This window comes from Taurulus bubalis, assembly GCF_910589615.1.
Source record: "Taurulus bubalis genome assembly, chromosome: 2".
In the NCBI taxonomy this organism is placed as follows: domain Eukaryota; kingdom Metazoa; phylum Chordata; class Actinopteri; order Perciformes; family Cottidae; genus Taurulus; species Taurulus bubalis.
The window spans coordinates 21,226,533-21,247,501 of NC_136590.1; the positions used below are offsets into that span (position 1 = coordinate 21,226,533).

Here is a 20,969-nt window from a genome sequence, read left to right on the forward strand (position 1 = left end):
ATGAAAAGGGTTTGATCACAACATCGTGATCATTTCCAGTGAGAGATAATTACGTCGGTAATTTCCCAACGCGAGGCAAGTTCTCTAAACATCATGGAAGAAAAAAATAAAAGGAGAAAAGACGGACAAAAGCAGCGAGAGCACTTCTTTACATCGGTGGCTGAGCGTAGCGTCATCCTCCACCCTGCTTTCAACCGGCCTGGTCAGGCAGTCTGTTTTGTGTATGTGTCCTGTATGTGTATGGCGGTTGCGATACACAACGTTTGGTGGCTACAACTATTTTGTGCTGAAAGGGAGCTTACTATTACTATTTATAAAGTCACAGGTACCCGTATTATAAAAGCAATAAGGTACTCAGGGCAGTACTGTGTCTACAATAATGTACAGTTCAAGGGTATGCCGGCTAACACCTTTGAACACTACATTATTGACTATACAGTACTGCCTCAAGTACCTTATGGCTTATGACCTTATGACTCGAGGCAGTTTTTTTTTGTGTGTGTGTACATAAAAATCATTATTGAATTCCCTTTCAGAATTAAATTAACGGTGATAAATGAATGATGCGTATCGCTGTAATATTAATACACTAAGAGATACTATAATATATAAATATTTACTACCAAATTTGTCTGTCCTTGTGACGATGAACTGTTCAAACTGATCAAAAATGAATGAAATGATTGTGGCGCCCGCAGGTGCAGTTGGAGCGAATACGACAGGCGGAGTCGTTGGACCGAATCAAAGTCATCCTCAACGACACCAACTTGACGGACATCAACCAGCTCCCAGACACATGATGCCCATCCCGCCGCCTCCATAACCACCACAGAAGAAGAGTTTGAAAGGACAGACGAGGCAATGAGAGCCTCATTTGTGTAAATTAAGAGTCTTTGAAACACACCGTGGTTAGAATAATGAAGAAGAACACTACTACTAAAAAAAAGAAGAAGAAGAAGAAAAAAAAGATGTAAATACCTAAATGTGGGCGGAGAGGGCGTCCATCTTCCTGTTGGTCTGTGTCTCGTTTCTACTGTAGATATATGACTGTCTGTCTGTATTAGCTCAACCAAAAACACACACACACACACACACAACAAATGTTTGTCGTCTTCTAAAAGCACTTTTCATCTGTGGCTTCTCTTTCCAGGTAAATATAGAAAACTAGTGGATGCGTAACTTTTCTCCGTCTAGTTTCCGCAGCGGTTTCGATAATCTCTTCCTGATTTTTTTTTTTTTTTTTTTTTTTTCCCCCCCTCCTTTCTGTGACGTTTTCCCACTTTGTTCTGGTCTTTTTCACCTCGTGACAAAGACGCAATGAAGGAGACTCATGGAGAAACACTCGCACATCACTTAACTGAGATAAATTGAGCAATACCCTCCATATATTAAACATCACATACTGTATCTTTGCTTTGTTGTTGACGTCTGACAATTTTTTATTTTTTTTAAGCTGCAAAAATACAGTGAAGAAACATTCATGTGTTGTTGCTAATTTTTATTTTTCACCCTTGTTTCTTGATTGTTTTTTTAAGTGTGTTTGTATGTGGTTCTTCTCCATAGTCAGTGTTTTACTACAGTAGATGTTCTGCTGTGGACGTATTTTAGACCCATAAAAGCATCTATATCAGTTTAAGTAAACGCTATTCAGAATATTTTCAGCATTTTATTGAATGAATAATTGAAGCGGCTCTCTTCAAAGACGCCAGACTCCAAAAAACAGGGATTTTAACCAGCCGAAGACCAGCAGCTCCTTTATCCTGTGGTAAAATCACTGTTTTTGTTAATGGAGTCTTGTGGCTTTGAAGAGAGCAAAGATAACCGCTGTAGTTCTGATATTGATTGAGAGGAGCGTCATACAACCACACTTTAAAACAGTCAAACTGTCTCTTTATGGACACAGGTATTGTCAGACTTAAAAAAAAAAAAAAGAAATGGTTTGGTGATGTGTAAATGGAAAATAATGAATTTTAAAACACACAGCTCCTTTTTTGTATTGCTTTTTTAGTTTCTTTGTCATTCTAAATCTTCCTTTAGATCTTAAGGAAAGAACACTTGAGTCTTCTTTGTTAGAGTCATTCATCACTACAAGAGATTCTGCTGTCTTTGAAGCTACTACTGGATCTGATTAATATAATCTTAAAGTGTTAGAAAGCAAACCCTGAAGGATCCGTTTTGATATATTAAAACAGGAACAGACCTTCTCTGTAACTTCCAACGCCGTGAATGTTCTCGAGGAACACTAAATATAAAGATAAGGGGTCCTCTGCATGGATCTAAGTATGTGGATATCGCTCCCGTCAGTTTGAACTCTTTGATTCTTCAGATCAAACCAGGTCCACAACGGCACACGTTTTCATTTGGCGCTGATTAAAAGTGAACAAATCACTTCCAAAAACTTCTACTTTTTAGAGTAATATGATTTTTCAGAACCTCTGCTAATATTCTCTGTTATGCACAGTTATGCTCTCCTTGAAAGAAATAATTTGATGGTGAAAGAGGTTGAATTGTTGTATCCAAAAAAGTATTCCTGAAATGGAGGAGAAAAAATAAAAAAAAATAAAAATATATATATATATATATATATATATATATATATATATATATATATATATATATATATATAGCATGCAAACAGCAGCTTTGTAAGGTTCAAGGACATGTCGATATCTGTTGTATTTGCTTTGACGTGCATGATTTGCGTCTCCTCCTGTTGCACATGTCTATACTGTAGATATCTTGAGTTGATATTTATGAAAGATTCCTTCAACATGTTTATGAGAGGACGTTTTGGGTGAACAGGCCTGAAGTTGCACTGACAGGAAAAACTATGTTGTTGGTTTTTCATTTGTTTCCTTTTTGCTCGTATGATTGTTGCCTAAAAATCTGAGAACTGGTGAACGCAAGAGAAGATATTTTATAGGGTGAGATCTGGATGTTTTTTTTCTTCTGAACGGCCTTATTGCATTATGGCTTGGTGTGTTTTTAATTTTATTTGTGGAATTGAATGTCCCTCTAATTTAATGTCTGTTCATTAGGGGAAGACATTTGACTCGTGGCTCATACGGCCTTAATATGAAGATCCTTCCGACATCATCACATATTCTGTTACTTGAATAATTTCAGGTCTAACATTAATTCGTTATTTAATAAAAACAATGTGTTGAATCCCAAACATGATCGGAGTAGATGTAGGTCTGAAAGCTCACACTGCACTGCCTACGACTTTGTTTTTTTAGTATAAATGGAAAGTCACAACAAATAAAACGCACTCGCAGTTTGAGTTTCAGCTGTGATGATTTGTTTTTTGAAGAAAATGACTTCTGGGAAAATCAGCTTTTTGTAGTTTTCATAACATGTTCAGTCAACAGTTAAAAATTCCCAACCTCGAACATAAATATGAATCGGACAGCTCTTGCATCATAAACTTTGACAATTATTTGTTTTTAAAAGAATTGTTTGCAATAAATCCCAATATTAAACATCTGATTTACAGAGAGCATCATGTGGATTTGACTTGTTTTTATGCTCTGTTTTACTGCCCTTTACTGATAATTAACATATATTTTGTTGCAACTTAATATTGACTCAAGAGCACAGTTTGAGGTTTTAGAGGTTTCACAACAACACAATCCTATAAAGTCTCGAATACTTGTAGTTTTTGGTGTCTTTTATGTCAAAAATGTTGGCAAAATAATGCTGAATGTTTAAAAAATAATCTAAAAAACTATCTCTTTCAAAGTAAAATCACATTTTTACATGTCAAAACATTAATTATTTTTAACTACATTAATATTATTTCATTTATTTATTAATTTGCAGTTTGTTCTATATTCTGTGTTTATTTCTGCAGCCCTCTTGGTAGAAAATATCTTGTCAATCTCAACGTGCAATGCAGGTGGCAGCCACAAGCCGTCGTAGCACTCATCGACCTACAGGGGGAAGCAGCCGCGTTTAGACACTGCGCACCCACCGCCCGCAGCTGCCCACGAAGAAGAAACGACTTGTGCGATAGAGGGTGGACAAAAAAAAGGAAAGCAAAGGAACTACTCCTGTTTACAACAACATAATGGAGCCAAAATGGTCAAATAGCATCTGCAAGCAAGTTTTATTGACTGGATTTACGCTATGTGTTGTATTAGGTGAGTGCTGGAGCCCAACTTGGGTTACATTTATATATATATTTTTTTTATTTTAAGGTGGGACACCAGGTTAGCTAGCTAGCGATGTTGTACTATTACTAACACCTCTCGGCTCTAGCCACCAGCTGGCTCGAGACGAGATTTAACACCGCCGAAAGCTCTTAACTTGGGAGTATTGGTTTATCCCATCTTTGAACACACTTCAACATATACTTACGGTTAATGTATTAGGCAATATTTAAATCCTAAAAAAAAAGAATGCGGTTTGGTGCAGAGCGGCGGCTACCGCCCTCCGTGGGTTCGCTCTGCGGACGGTCATGGTGGGGACCCCAGCGTAGAAACGGAGGCTAACCGGCGCGTTCACGGTCGCATTTGGCTACAAATAAAAACAGCTGGGTGGGTGTGACGTATGCCGATTTGAAGAGTGACTTCTAGTGATACAGGTAATGTGTAAAAACGTGCGCTGTAGTGGAGGCGTTTCGGTCGATAAGCAAATACAGATTAAAACGCCGGGTTTGTGAATAATGGTGTCGTGGGTCTGTCTGGACGCGTAAATACGTGTCGCCCCGGGGTCATGTAACGTTTCTGAGCCCACCAGCTCACTGTTGACACCTTTTAACAGTGATTTTACAGCACAAAACACCGTTATAATTAGCATTAGCTATCAGCTGTTTTATTTTGTATTAACACAGAGCCAACGCATCGGCTCTTTACCTTCACTAGCTTAGCGTCCAACAAAGACAACATCCCATTTCCTTGTTGGCTAACCTCCTCCTGACCCAGATAGTAAAGCCACCATCAAATAGACATATTAAGCAGTTTTTGATGCAAGTAGCAACGCAACTGTATTGTCTTTTTTTTGTTCAGAGTTTGTCTTCAGATTCACTTTAAAGCTTTGGTCTGTTTTTAACTACATGTGCTAATAATGACTGGCCATCAAAAACAGCCCCAAACCCACCAGCTCAGACGTTGATGCGTCCTCATTTGCATAATACTAAACATGTTTTACCCTAATATTCACCCAGACACTGTAGATTTAACTCTATACCTGAGGCATTATATGGTGTTTTATATGTGACTAATTTGATGCAGCAGGTGAAGGAAAAAAACAAAACTAAATCCACCACTTAGTTTCTTACTTATTGCTGGACAGCTGGATTGCAACATCCTGCAGTTTGTAGAAGTGCACTGAATCTCAAACTAATAACATCTGACTTGAGGAAGCGGAAGACCAACGCTTCCTTCCTTTTAATACTCTGCAATAATCTTCAACTGATTGCTGACAGAAGAGTTTCTTCTGCTTTTAAAACGCACAGTATTTTCCATGCTGGAGACCGGATCTCTGTCAAAGCATCTGCACTTGCTGTGCAGACTAAGTGCAGAAGACAGGAACTATCGCCGCTCCTGTTTTATTTACACCGTGGTTATTAGATCCTGCATGGGAGCAAATGTGAAAGTCATATGCCCGTGTTTGCTAAGGTTGTGACTTGGTTTCCAAGATGTTTGAGGTGAGCGTGCTGTCAAACATTCCCCAAACATAGCTCTCCTGTACATGTTATTCAATAGTCGGTACGTAAATATTATAAACCCAGTTCTGTCTGTCGACTCTCAACTGTATCTGTCGACACTTTTAACAAACTTATCACGAATATAATGTTAATTAAAATTAAAGAGGCTCTCAGGTGTCCTTTTTTTTTTTGGGAGAATTTTGACGGACAAGTTAGTCATCCATACTCTTGAATTAATAATGTGCACATACAAATGAACAGAAACAGTTTGAGAGATGATACATATCACACTTTGTTGAGTTCATCATTCAATTCATTAAAAAATAGATTCACTTCTCTAAAGTGGTATTAAACCCAATCTTTTGCTCTTCACTTCACAGTGAGCAAAGAGTAAGTACTAAAAACACAGACGATAAGAAAGTTTAGAAGGAACCAGCACAAACTGAATGAGTGCAGTAAATCAAACATGATTAATTAGTGGGAAGTAATTCAGTAATTTGCAGACTCTTTATAGATTATTCGATCAGTTGATGAACAATTTTGTTGAAAGTTTCAAGCTTCCCGCCTGGTTCCAAGTGTGAATGTTTGCTTTAAAAAAACTTGGTACAAAGAGGCCACCCATAAATACGGGCAGAGGTAGAAACACACGATACGTAGACATTTTTATAGAATATTGTATCAATACACAGACGCCAAGTATCGAAGTATCAAACGTTGAGTGAAAGATGAACTGAGTGGAAAAAACAGACAACCTGCATAATTTGTTGTTGGGGGGGGGAGGCGAATAAAAAGCCATATATGTTATCACAATATTGAAAAAATGTTTAAAATATATCATAACGTAGGGGCCTTTGGTGATTCCCAATCTTAATAGACATGGATATAATGTCTACTGTTTACTTGAGTAAACACAAATGAAACAAAGAAGAAAACAAGAACAATCTAAACCTAAAGTTCCTCTTCTATGAATGAAAACCCTAGAAATATATTTTTTAAATGAGTTATTTGAAAAAGTCCCATTGGGCACTGGGAAATCGATCAAACGATCAATCGACAAAATCGGATAATGACACCGTGAGACCCAAAGTCGTTGGTCGTCTTGACATCTGAGAAGCCTTTGAAGTCTTTAACCTGCTTCTCAAACTGGACTTCCTGGTTTCATTGTGTCGCCGGTTCCTGAAACAACACAACGTATCCCCTCCGCTGTGCTGGTTGTTTACGTTTGTGTTTGCCTCTTTTTCTTCTTCTATAACGCTCGTTTTACCAACAGTCTCAAAACCCTCGTTTGCAATCGACATCCACGCCGACTCCGAGGTGATGATGCAGAACGGCACAACAGGGATCCTCCGGTGCACCTTTAAGTCCAGCGAGGTGGTCAGCAGCTCCACCTCGGTGACCTGGAGCTTCCAGTCGAGTCAGCCCGACAATCTGTTCTCCAAAGCGCCGTACACGGTGAGTCCTTGTGCGCCTCCAGAATGTTGTTATTATCTGCGCCGACACATGAAGAGCTGCTCCTCCAGGCCTGAACCGTGGTTTCAATATAAAGCAGGTTACGGTTTCACTTTTGTTTGTTTTAATTTTCTTCCAGCTTTGTGTCACTGCAGCGCCGCAAATCTGTTTGTTTTTCTATTTGCTTTCTTCTATTTATCTTTGCATCTCGATCGTGTTCGAGCGTCACAATTCAATCTTGTGGTGTATTTTTTTTTTTTTCCCCCTTCTTGGGAGCAGCAGGATGTATTTCCACAGATATTTCATATTTGTTTCTGGCAGAAAACCACACGCGTGTCATGTTCAAACGATGGAGATTTACTGTTGAGTGCTAAACATGTCTTTATTCGCTCCAGTGAACATAATTAATCGCTCGTGTGATTGCGGTTCTACTCGTGTTTACTAATCCGAGACACTTAAACCTGAAACAATGTAAATTATGGTTGCAAGTACAATATTTGCGATATCAATTACTGAGCTTAAAATCACATTTGATGACTTATTTTCATTGTGTTGTTGTACTTTTGAGCAGAGTGCAAACAGTTCGTCCTGCATGAGTCCGCTGTGTTTGTTCGTGGGGTGCGTTGCGGATCCGTCCTCCGTCCACGACACCGTCCCGCTTTGTGTTCACATACCGGTCCGGCTGGGTGGAGGCCACCCCTCCCGTCGGCAGATGCGATGAAATAGCCGTAGGGTTTCTTTACCGGCACTAACGAGCCACAACGGATGCATGCGGCCAAATATTCACACTAACGTGGTTAAAAGCATATATCTTTTCTCTCCGTCCAGACAAACAGAGTTGTATATTTTCCCGAATTGACTTAATTGAGTGGCTGCGCTGTTAGCTTCCAATTTGATCTAAATCACATAAACATAAACTCTCATTTCACAGATAAAGTTTTTCTTTCACTGGAACTTTATTTATTATTATTATTATTATTATTATTATTTTTTGGGATTTGATCACTAACTCAACAGTTGTTGATTTGGATCAAACGGCTCAGAAACAATATAGTGGGTCGAATGTACGATTTTTAATTAAGTGAATATTTCTTCTTCTTTTTTCATCCAAACCCATAAAAAAAATCCTCATTCAAACGCTGGAATTGGTTTAGGCATTTTTTGCTTGTTCTGAATTATTCTTCTAATATAAAAATAACAAAGTGTTGTCTCTTGTCTGTGACTTTTAACGAAGGTTTTCCTTGCCTGTTTTTTTTTTTGTGTGTTTTTAGATTTTCTACTTTTCCAACGGGAAAGGGTTTCCGGGACATGACGAGTTCAAAGACAGGTTGCAGTTCATCGGAGACATAAACAAGCGGGACGTGTCGATACAGCTGAACCCTGCTCAGTTCAGCGACAACGGGACCTTCTTCTGCGACGTGAAGAACCCGCCGGACGTGACGGGAACGCCAGCACGGACGGAGCTCAGGGTCGTTCTCAAAGGTGAGCGCGTCGTCGTCCTTTTGAAATGGAAATCCAACGAATGCTCGTTAACCCTCTGAACCCCCGAGCCGTTTTTTTTCTTCACATTCACTCTCTGTAGCCTTGATTTCTCTATGGAAACGGCACAATCATGGAGAAGTTGGTAACAATGACATAAATCATGAAAAAAAGGAAGAAAAATTAAATGCAAGTGGAATTTCTTTGACAATTTCTTTTATAAACATTGGAAAACAATGACTCCTATGAATCCAGGAGCGCAGAATTGTATGTTTTATTATTTTTTTTACTGGATCTGGTTACTTACAAACGGTTTGTTCGTGTGCGAGATTTTAAATGGGACCTGTAGAAAACGATATTTTTGATAAAATATCAGAATTGTAAGCTTAGTTTTGGTTGCTTTTTTTCTGATGGAAGCATCTGGCCGCCGGAAAAGATGAAAATCGGACTATAATGAGCTTCTGGCTGCGATAACCGGTGTAGTTTTAAGTGCTTTTCAATCCCGCCGTTGTGTTTTGGTGTTCAGATGCTAAAGGACGTCTTTCTGGGACAATCTCACGTTGAGGAAGGAATACTTGAAGGTTGTGATTGCACAAATGTACCTGCGTCTTGTTATTGTAAGATGTGATGTTATTGCGGCCTTGGCCAGAAGACACTTGTCGGTTGTGTTCGCCCACTCGCTAGCTCGCGCTCTGATTGGACGGTGCGAGAAAATGTCCGCCTGAGCCTGCGGCGCCGTCTTCGTCATGTTTCCAGGCAAACATGGGCGCTTTCCCTTTTTAAGGAGTGAGTCGTTTTTTGGACACACACCGCCTGCACTGATTAAATTACAGGTTCAGTTAAATCTAGTTTTAAACCAAATAGGATTACATTTGAAATCTTCTCTTAATCTTACTTGAGTCGGCTTTAAACCGAGATGTGTGAAACCCAAATGTTGAATGTGAAAGACGGCAGCAAAAGCAATGCTCGCACAGCGTGAGATGCTTTCCATCCGACAGATTGTACAACAAGATGTTTAGGTTGAAGGTTCACTTGTGGAACCGGTTCCCTGCGTCCAACTTTTAATCTAATCAGCACTTTGTGGCCGTTCCTGCGTGCAATATGAAAAACAAACGTTCCAAAAGAAAGTGCTCGTTGTTTACGTAAAATGATATTTATTCACCCAGAGGAAAAATGTTGAGCAGCAAGAGTGTGAATCTCAAATTATTAAGCCATTATTGAGCACCTCGTGCGTCGTCTGCAGCTGCTTTGCAATAAAAGCATTCGTCTAATTTTGATTTTGAGAGCTTTTAATGTGAAACGAGAGCAGCAAGAAGGGACGGTTTTAAATTACACTTCCAGGAAAACCGCTGGTGAAAATTGAATTACTTTTTCCTTTCTTTTTTTTATCGACTCATGATGGCGATCGCAGATCTGAGTCATTCAGCTCAATTTAAACAGATTTTAAAGAGATGTTTTTTTAGCTCAAGGAGCCGCCGGACTCCTTGTATTTTCAGTCAACATTTGAAGTGGCGTTTTCGCTCGTTTTACATACAAAGATTAAACCTCTGATCTTTAGGACTACAAACAAACAGCTGCGTCAAAGCTGTCGGCTTATTTAAAGTCAGAATGGAGGATTCAATGTCGACTTGCGACCAGGATTAATCTGGAGTTAATCCTGGTCGTATCTCGTGTAGATTTCCCTGCAAATTCCTCTCATAAAATCCGTTCCAGCAGGCGCATTCTTGCCATTTGTTTTCCTGTTGCACTTGTGCGTGTGATGGCTTGTTATCTTTTGGCTCGGGCGGTGGTTGCCCCACCCTCCAGGTGGGAGATTGTTGTTTAACTGGCATTTGTAACTGGGAAGCAGCGCACAGCCTGAATAGACGTCTGTGGTTTCCTTTCAAAATGTGTTTGACTGCGATGTGTTTTTTGTTTTACAAAGAAATGCAGAAGTGGTTTCCTGTAACACACAGATGTTTTGTTATGTTCTATGCCCAGTAACACAACTTTATTTACACACCATGAAGAGGCAAGCTGAGAACACCAGTTTAAAGTGCTGAGGTGGAGCTTTCACACAGTATCTCATCTCTGTCTGTAGACCACGAGAATGTATTTTGATGAAATCATTTTGAATATTAACCTTTAAAACTATTTCCAATGTAAGTAAAAAAAATATATTTTATAGGTTCTTTTTTTGTGTTTCTGAAAGATTAATTCTTTGTCTTTTACGGGCCAGTGAGTCTCACTTCTAGGGATCTAAGAACAGAAATATAATACTAATAATTATTACATACAATTAGTCATAACTATGTTTTAATTGGTGTATAATCATCTGAAACTAAGAACCGTACATACATAGGCGTCTCAACCAAGTCCTCCATGTTTCTACATTCAAACAGACAATTACATTATTTAGTTTTCTTTTCTTTCTTTCTTTTTGTTGTCTGTCTCATTTGTCATGTCTTCATTTTATGTTTTGTAAAATATTATATAGGTGGAGGCTTCAAATAAGGCCAGTTGGCCTTTTGCCTGTTCCTGCACTGTTCATTTATCTCTGTTATGTTTGTTTTTCAAAAAATTATGTTGTTGTTTGAATTGTGCAAAATAATTAATCGAAACAATAGCCCAGATCGGACAAACCAAAGTTTTGCGGGCCTTTTTAACGTCGCTTGACCATAATCTTGAAGGGGGGGCTGCAATCTGCAAGCTCACCAGTAGATGTCACCAAATCGTTTAGCTGAGTTCATGCTGAAAGGAATTCACCATGAATGTGGGGGAGGAACAGATTTGAATAAAGGCAAAAATGAATCCATAAATAAACCAAAATGTACATCAGATGGCTTTTTTGAGCTCAGTGGTTAAATGTGGACTTCATATCTGAATGAAATGTGTTCTTCTCCAGAATCTCTCCCTCAGAGCAACACTACCATCATAGTCGGAGCCGTCTGCGGCGCTCTGCTGCTGCTCGTCCTCGTCGCTGTGGCAGCCTGCATCGTCATGAGGGTGCTTCACAACCGCCACGACTATGAAGGGTGAGTCTGGCGTTACGTGACACCCGAAATCACAAAATAGGATTCAGAAAGTACATAAAGTCCCGAAGAATATTTTGGAACACTTACTTTCACCCCAATACGCATTTATATTCAGTACATACACTTCTAGTAAATGATTTGTAACTTGTTTATTAAGCCCTTCACAAGGTTGATTACACATTAATAAACCGGTGTATCTACTTGCAACGACATACAAGTTTGTTATAAGCCATTTATTAAGTGTATATCCTCAAGGTGCAACTGAAAGGATCCATAGAGCCACATTGTTTTCCAGTTTAATAAGTGGAGGCGGCTGTGTAGACGGATCATGTTTGATAATAAAGTCAAAGTTAATATAAAATGTCTCCAAAGGATAATTCAAATAAGATAAACCTTCATTGATTCAGCACAAAGGACAGAATACATGCAGATAAATGGAAAAAGTACACAAATAAATAAGACGGTGTATATATAAAACTAATAATTATTATAATTCAAATGATTATAATAAATAGAAACAAGCTGATCATCAATGCATCTTCTCAGTGTTTGTTGTTGTTGTCAGGTAAGTTTCTCAGGTGTTTTTAAGCCTTGTGTGTGTTTGAGCTGGTTTCTTGAATCTTTACTAGTAATATTTTACCGCCTGAGGTTGAATCGGACGTAACACCGGCTAACTCTGCATGGAGCAGGTGCTCTGTCTCTACCTGTGGAGAACAAGCTCTTTCTTTCTTTCTTTCTTTCTTTATCCTCTTCTTATGCTTATATCTTGTTTCTTTCTTTCCTAATCTTTTTCTGCTTCTTCCTTCTTTTTCTGCTTCTTTCTTTGTCTTTCCTTATCATCTTCTGCTTCTGCTTCTTCTGCTTCTTCTTTTTCTTCCTTCTTTTTCTTCTTCTTCTGTCTTCCTTCTTCTGTTTTTTTCTTTCTTTCTGTCTTTCTTTATCTTCTTTTTCTTCTTCTTCTTCGTATGGTTATTTTTCTTTCTTCTTATGCTTCTTGCTTCTTCTTCTTAATTAATGTTGTTATCTTCGTATGCTTCTTTTTTGCGGGTGACCAGATGTCGTGACTAATTATTAACATGATCAAATCAAAAGCAAGACTGTCCTGTTTGTGCTCGAAGGAAGTTTGACTGCGTCTGCCTCGCATGCTGCAGAAACACTCGATAAGAGAACCACATTTTGATTCTTAACTATGAGAGATGTCGTAGGAAAAAAAAAGAAGAAAAGAAAAAAGCCCTTCTTTGGCTGTTGGATGGTGATCTTTTTTGGGGGGGTTTTCACTGGTGCCAGTCACTTCCCTCCATTTTGTGTGTTAACACGACTAACTCCACAGCAACACTTTCCATTAACGCAGGGGTCAGCAACCTTTCGTATCCAAAGAGCCATTTTGACCTTTTTCCACCAAAAAAAAAATTGTCTGGAGCCGCAAAAAATATTTGATATCACAGCTTCTGAAGTTTTATATATAGTCATATTATATATACGAAAAACTATAGTTTGTTGTATTTATGAAATTATAGAACAAGAATAAAGACTTTTTTTTACATTGTATTGCTATTTTACCTGTTTATAACTATCAAACAAAAAATAGTCATGTGTCACATTACATTAAGGTTAATTAAAAACACAAGTATGCAGACCTTCAGGTCTATCTATATTTGTGGCTCATGTGGTAGAGTGTTTGCCCCGTAACTGCAAGGTAGCAGGTTCGATTCCTGTCCTCTTCAGTGAGTTTTACATTTTAAACGCATATCTTTTGCTACGTTTACACTGAGCGTCCTCCTCACTAGAGCACCGCAAACGGAGGACGGATACGGATTTACTAACAGACGCCTCACTATCTCATGAGCTGACACAGAACCAGCAGCAGTAGTGGAGTTTGGAGACGTGATTCACTTCCTGAAAGTAGATCTACTTTACTCAGTTTGCTGCAGAAGTTGAGGAATCGCTCTTCTGCACTCATCTGCGCGCGAGGGCGGGGCTCTGAATCACGAGTAGCAGCTGCAGGAGCGGAGGCTTGACAGCGACGTGACGCACATTTTAGTGAAAGAAATATTTAAACATTTATTTTTATTTTCAGTGACACAATATCACCTAAAACTGCAAGATAAGAGGACTTCCCTTTAAAAAAATTTCCACTGGGCAAAAAAGAAAAAAAGTTGTCTTTCTTTTTTTCTTTTTTTTTTTTCTAAGCCTCAGGGAGCCGCAACAGACGGGCTAAAGAGCCGCATGCGGCTCCGGAGCCGCAGGTTGCCGACCCCTGCATTAACGTCATCGATGGGCTTGTCTTCAGCTTGTCGGCATGCGGCCTTGTCATCGATTGTCTTCTTCCACTAAAACGACAAACTGACCACCGTCTTCTTCTTCTTCTTCATGTGTGTTCCTTCACCGCCAGCTTTAAAATGAAAGAAAAAAAAAGGAAGAGAAACGTTTGTTTGGAGTTTGACCGTGAAATGTTAACAGCTCATGATGTAGCACACGTTGCTTCTCTTACTGTACAAACTGTTATACATTGTCTCTACTAGAGGTGGACTGATGCCCTTTTATTGATCCAAGTACTAATCAATGAGCGGCAGGGCTGAAGAAATATTCAGATCCTCACTGCAGTAAAAGTACTAATACCACACTGGGAAAATACTCCAATACAAGTAAAAGTCCTGCATTTACAAGTTAAGTCAAATCAGCAAAATGTATTTAAAACATGAACAATAAACATTATTTTGCAATAGTTAGTTAACTATTATATATGTTTCTTCCGTCTTCTTCTTCTTCTGCTTAACATGTATGTTAGCACTGCAACCTTCTTAGCTCCGCGGCGCCCATTATCGGACAAGGAAGTTAAAAAAGAAGTCAAGTGACGTTTCCTAAAGTATCTCTGGAACCACAACGTCGATTAACTTAATTTAAATTGCTGAAATACGATAAAGCCGTGTGGGAAGAGTTATAGATGAAAATAAAAAATGAAACTTACCGCTAAGTTTATGTAATTACATAAACCCCGTAACCTCGTCGTCATTTCCTGGCAGTTGCCGTAACGTTTCACTAGATCGTTAATAAGCACACTTTACCTCTTCGTAACCCTACGAGCTTGTAGGAGTCTAACAAAGTATGATAGATCCTTGTGTGTAGTATATTAGTACCTGTAAGATCCAAATGCGGCCGGACTGTTTTTCCCCCCTACTCTCCTTTTGACTTTTTCCACTCTGCAGACTTCTATGATCGGGGGAGGTTTCTTAGAACACGTCTTAAGCAGAAATTTATGCAAAGAATAATACCCAGCATGCACCAATCAGAGCATTTTTAGGCATAAAGGTTATAACTTTTCCATTTTTGAACCGAAAGACACAGTTCTTTGACTAAAACTCCTTGGTAATTCCCCAAGGCTTTGTTTTATTGTGATTTCGATTCTTTAGGTCATTATCTTTACAAAGAGGGGTCTTACTAACTCTGTAGGTTGTTGTTTAGGCCTTGAAGCATGGAGTTGGAAAAGCTCGGGGCCGGCTCGAAAAGGCATTTTTGGGAAATCTTGCTCCTATCATGCTGGATGTTCATAGTTATGATCAAAATATGTTATACATTTTTTTGTATATATATATATATATATATATATATATATATATATATATATATATATATATATATACACAGTTCTTTTCTACAGTTCTTTTCTATTAAATAACATAAGTATTAGAACTAATTTGGGGTTCATACGACTACTTGAACAGACCTCGCTAAGGCTGCTAGAAGGGCTTCTCCCCCCCTCGGGGCTCAAAAGGTTAATGTGTATGTAACGTACTAGAACTTATATTTAGTACAGTAGAGTTGAGTTAATGTACTTATTTACTTCGTAATTTTACCACCGGCTGCAACGAAGGATTCTTTTTTAATTATGTTATAAAAACAACATAATTTTCAAGAGTCTGAAGATATTCAGTTTTCTTTATCTTCAAAAATAACATTTATTTTTTATTTATTTACTTTGGCGTTTAATTTCTACCTCTTTGCTTATTAAGATTTCGTTAAACTTATTTTTTCTTTTTACAAAAGGCACTAAAACCAATTTGCCAACGAGGACGATCTTTGGTTGATAATAATGAGAAGTTACATTTAAATCATACCCTCCGAAATAAAAAGACTGGATGGAGTACTTTAATATCATTTCTGATGCATTTTGATTTAGGATAACAATAATACAATATTAATTATAAAGATATTTCTAGTTAAAAAGACAAACACAAAGGATATATAAAGATATAAAAACAACGAAAAGTCCAGGAAATAAACCAAACCAGAGTAGTAAAAATAAACTAAAAATCTAGTATTATGTGAAAGAATAAGTCTAGACGTCATAAGAATGTGAGTCTATAAAAATAAAGAACACACATTACAATAACCTGTAGTTTCCAGGCCTATTGAACCACAATCTGTACACATCCAGTCTGGTAAACAGACTGGATGTGTACAGATTGTAAAGCCCTCCGAGGAAAATTAGTATTTGTGATGTTGGGCTATATAAACTAAACTGAATTGAATTAACCAGTTAAATCCCATCAGTGCACCTCTAGTCTGCTCCCAGTATCTCTGCCAAATCACTGGGAGCCGCAGTGGTTTGCATCCAGTGTGTTTCACGTGCTCATCACTCATTGTTTTTTTTTATTTCTTCTGTCTTGTTTCCCATTTATTTGTGTTCGTCTCTATTTGACTGTGCACCAATGATTGCTCAACACCACGGCAAAATCGTAAACCCCCCCTAAACATAGATGCACGTCCCTGGATAGCGTGAGCTCTCAGGCTCCCAAACCACGAAAGAAGGTGGAGTCCAGCCTGGAGGTGTCCAGGTCTACCGGTCCCTCGGGTCCACTACAGGTAGGAGCTGGGGGACAGAAACAATCCACTGGTGGCCGCCATTTCACTGGGAAAATGTTCCATAAATGTTTTTTATTCAAGCTGGGCTGGATCTTTGTCCCACCGTACACCGTATGTAACATTCATTCAATGTGTAATACTCATCATAAAATCAACAGTAAATATGATAAAGTTAGTTTATATCTCATTTGTCCAAAACAAGACAAACTGCAATACAAAAGTAGAATTCTACGTGACAAGAAATTATCAGGAAGTTGGAATACGATGACACATTTACAGTAAAGTAGTTTAGTAAAGTGCGGGACCGATTCAGCATAGTATCGCGATAGTTTGCGTGGCGATATTGTATCGATACACGAAAGCCAAGTATCAATCTTTTTTGTATGTAATCAATTATGGGAGGCATCGGAGAAAGAAATGAGAAATGCGCCGTCCGTGTGTAAATCAAACGTCTGGACTTCCTGTCACTCGTAGCGGCGCTGCTGCACAGCTGCTGCACGGCGCACAGGACAAAGTCCGCGACACGGCGCTGGTCAAAGACGTTAACTCAAGCATAAATCAAACTGGCTGCTGGTACTCTCATAGCGCTGGAAGCGGCCGGTGTTACGGTTTAACAGGCGGCCGTGTTAACTGGTGACTTCCAGGCGAAAGTCGGCAGTTAACACGGCCGCCTGTTAATCCGTAACACCGTCATCCCGACACAGTTCCTGGAGAAGTAAAATTATGAACCAAGACACAACGGTGTTTGATGCTCCGACCTCCTTGGGATTTCCACAACAAGTATAAAGCAGAAATAGTAGTTATTTTCATGGTGGAGGCAGAAATGGAAACTTTTTGCACGGAGATAAACCACAGATATAAGCCCCGCCTCCTCTCTGGCGCGTCCAGCGCGAATGACGCGACAATGCAGACTGTAACACAAGCTGTTCAGTTTGTCAGGTGCAACATTTATGAAAGTGTTGGTCAGTTTGTCTGCTTGACAATCACATTTTGCTGCAATAAAAATGATTGAAGTGAGATGAACAGACTGAAAATGTTATCTTCTTAGATACAATATGTTGACAAAGTTTTCCTTTTGGGGACAATTTCCGGTGAAAAAAAGGGAATAAAATCGCAATACTCAATATATCGCAGAATCGTGATAGTATCGAATCGTGGGACCTCTGGTGATTCCCATATATATATATATATATATATATATATATATATATATATATAGAGATAGATAGATAGATAGATAGGTGTCTAAAATACGTCCACAGCAGAACATTACTTTGCGCCCGTGCTGGTTCTCCATCTAATATAGTAAAACACTGACTATGGAGAAGAACCTCATACAAACATCCCAACTATCCCTTTAACTAATTAACTGTAACAATAGCTTTGGCTGCAAAAAAATGACTGAAACAATTCATTGAAATATCAACACAGAAGATCGACTAAATAATGAATCAGCTGTTTGCCTTTTCTTAACTGTGTGGCTAATCACTAATGAAGCCAGAAGTCAGAAGTTCTACTTCCAGAGAAAAGTACCAGAAAGACTTGTTATTGGCTCTTTGTAGATGTTTAATGTGTTTGACTGATAATGAAATGATGTTTTGTTTTTTTACTTACTGCTTTTTCTGCCTCTTCCGTGTTGTGTCTCAGGGCCCGGTGATATACGCCCAGTTGGATCACTCAGGCAGCAGAACTTCCTTCCACAAGATGGAGCCAGTGGTCTACGCTGACATTCGTAAAAACTGAAGAGGAACCGGGGACCAAAAAAAACTAAAACGCTAAAATATAAACACAGTAAAGTATCAGACCTCTCTATCAGCTGCTCTTGGGAAGGGTGGGAATATTTCAACAGGGACAAAAAAATCGGTGCAGTTTCTCTTTTTTCTTTTTCTGTTCATCTTTCGTCCTCTGAAAGCATGATGCCGTCACATGACGGTAACGTCTCAGTGTGCTTTTATTGTGAAGGCAGGAAAAAAAAACACTCTTAACGGACTCTGCATCAGCCTTTACGTTCTCAGTAGAAAAAATACCAATGCTTTCATTGATATCATTCCACATATTCAGATGTTTTTATTTTGTTCTGTAGCTTTTGTGCTTGTGAAAGGTTCTGCAGGCTGTTGCACCAGCTGACGATCGATGTGAAGCGTCAAACCAAGCCACTCGTACACAAAGCAAACGTACGCCAACCTTACTGACCAGTGAAGGGAATTCCTCCTACTGCATGTGAACTAGCTAACGCCTGTCTGTCCGACTAACATCCCCTCATTATTTATTGATACTCCTCCAGTGTTTATTTACTCAGCTGGTGTCATTAAAAGTCAAAGAGCCTAAGTCTAAACTTCAACAGATACAAGTTTCTGTTATAAACACACTGAAAATTGTCAAAATCATCATGAATATAAACAATGTGCTGCCCAATTTAACTATCAAATAAACATGTTCATCATCGGTCAACAGTTATTTAGGAATGACCAAAGCTGGGCAGAAGTGCTGCGATTCATTGATCTTGTACGTTGCGTAAAGAAAAAGAAAATCGTGATCCAATCGCTCGTGATTTTTATTCAAACTAGGTGGCTAAAAAAAAGGGAAAGATAGTGTTACTTCTACTTGAAGAGATTCAAGAAGTAGTCTGTTTCGCTACAAAATTCTGTTTTATTTCTATAAGAGCAAAGCCAGAAATCGTCTTGACAGCGCGTTTAAGCAGTTTAATCATTCATTAGTGGTTCTTTATACGATATTCAGAACATTAATTTAGCAGCAAACGACTGCAAGCTATGTAAAGATTTAGCGGAGTCTATCTGAGAGGAGAGTGATGTCTCTCTTTCTCTGTTGTGTTTTTTCATGCTTTATTAGCATGTTACCACGCTGCTGATTAGCTCACGGGCGCTGCTCTCGCACGGCGGTTACAGCTGATAACGTCCCACCCACCTGTTCCCTTTAAGGTAATAAAAATACTCTGAATATCGACTTTAGCACCTTTATAACTTCTGGTCTGATTTTAAATGTCTGTTTACAGGTGTTATAGAGTGGGAGGAAAAGAAAAGTTATATAAAAGATTTTTACGACTCTTCAGGGAGCTGCAGGAAATCTGATGATAAATTGACTCAAGTGATCGTCAGTTAGGGGGCTGAAGAAGTAAAGAAATTAGAAAACGTATCTGGATGCATGTACTGTACTGCTGCAGGGTAGAGGCTACATTAGCCGCCACTAGCTAACCCCCCCCACTCCCCCCATTGCATTGTGGGTATAAATTGCGTGGAATAAAAATAGTACTAGGTCTGTCCAGCGTTACACATACACACGTTACACTTCAAAGTTCTATTAACATCTTCACTAACCTGTACAGTGAAGCTCGTTTCTGTGAGATTTTAAAGCCTCGCCCTTGAACGACCTTCCAGCTGACCTTCGTTTTGAATCGATGACACAAAGCCGGTGCAACAGGCTGCTGCAGCCACACTTCAGCTCCCCCGTTGGGCACTTCCATAGTGATATTGTTTTGTTGGAGGCCAATAGGTCTGACATTGCCTTTGGTAAACTTCGTATGCGGTCGTAAACATCTACAGATTGAAAACTTGGTACTCTTCAGACGGAAGAAGCTGTCTGACGTTGTGTTACTGTGAATGCTTCAGTTTTCTGTGCAGAGTTCTGGCATGTTGTCGTGGTACCGTTACAAAAAAAAAAAAAAAAGAAGAAGCCTCCCATGTGATTTTTCACCTCAGTAGAACATCTGCTTTAAACAGTTGTTGGTTTCCTTGACTGTCTGTTTTTATTTGTAGTTTTTTTTATTTCGTTTTTCAAGTGCATATGAACAAAGAGGAAATGCAATCCAAGTAGAGTTTTGCGTCTTTCTGCCCGTTTTGTAAGTGTGATTTGAAAGAATTTAAGACACATTAAAGTGTTTATCACCTGGGCTTTTTGTCAGCTTTAGTTTTGAATAATTTAGAAATATGCGTTGACACTAAATGTCACTGAGGTGAAATATCTTCTCGGAAAACTGGGAGCTAAATACACTGTTTGCATGCAATTTACTAACATAACAATCATTATTATGAAAATATCCATGTTTCTTTTCCCATCCTTGTATCATGTAAAAGCTCGTTTTGTTGTTTCCAAACTAATGGGCCAAATATGTAATACCAACAGTAATATAAAAAAAAAGTTCTTTCAGATGCTTTTAAGCTTTGAAATGCATTCCAAATGTAAATGCTTGTTTTATACAGTTTGAAGCATTTAAAAGCCACATTTATGTTCCAGTTTGTTAACGCCGTGGTCCGATATTTGTGTTGCAACCAAGTCTTAATGCCTAAAGCTTCAGCTCGTGATTCCGAATGCAGTAAAGTTCCTTGTTGACCAGTATTTGTATATATTTCTTGCTCCTGTAAGATATAGTGCTGTTTACTGTAACTCATTCCAGTGTGGTTCGGCTGTGGATGTCTTTCCAGAGGAGGAAAGCCGTTTGCTGTAGAGGTCTAGAAAGTTGGTGGCATGCTCAATGTTTCTCTCTCTTTTTTTTTATG

The 20,969-nt window shown here is 38.8% G+C and overlaps 2 protein-coding genes across 2 annotated transcripts in view; both read left to right on the forward strand.

Moving 5' to 3' along the window:
• Positions 1-2,526, forward strand: part of rabep1 (rabaptin, RAB GTPase binding effector protein 1) — a 29,777-nt gene extending 27,251 nt beyond the window's left edge. The window contains exon 18 of the mRNA XM_079237401.1: positions 699-2,526. Within this exon, the coding sequence (XP_079093527.1) occupies positions 699-800 (102 nt within the window). The 3' untranslated portion in view covers positions 801-2,526. The remainder of the gene's footprint in view (positions 1-698) is intronic.
• Positions 2,527-4,069: 1,543 nt separating this feature from the next.
• mpzl1l (myelin protein zero-like 1 like) lies at positions 4,070-18,198 on the forward strand (the record flags this gene model as incomplete). The annotated part of the gene is made up of 6 exons (XM_079214468.1): positions 4,070-4,142; positions 6,921-7,102; positions 8,371-8,581; positions 11,463-11,592; positions 16,350-16,455; positions 18,103-18,198. The coding sequence occupies 6 exons, from the start codon at positions 4,070-4,072 to the stop codon at positions 18,196-18,198; spliced, it is 798 nt and encodes a 265-aa protein (XP_079070594.1).
• Between the last annotated feature and the right edge of the window lie 2,771 nt (positions 18,199-20,969).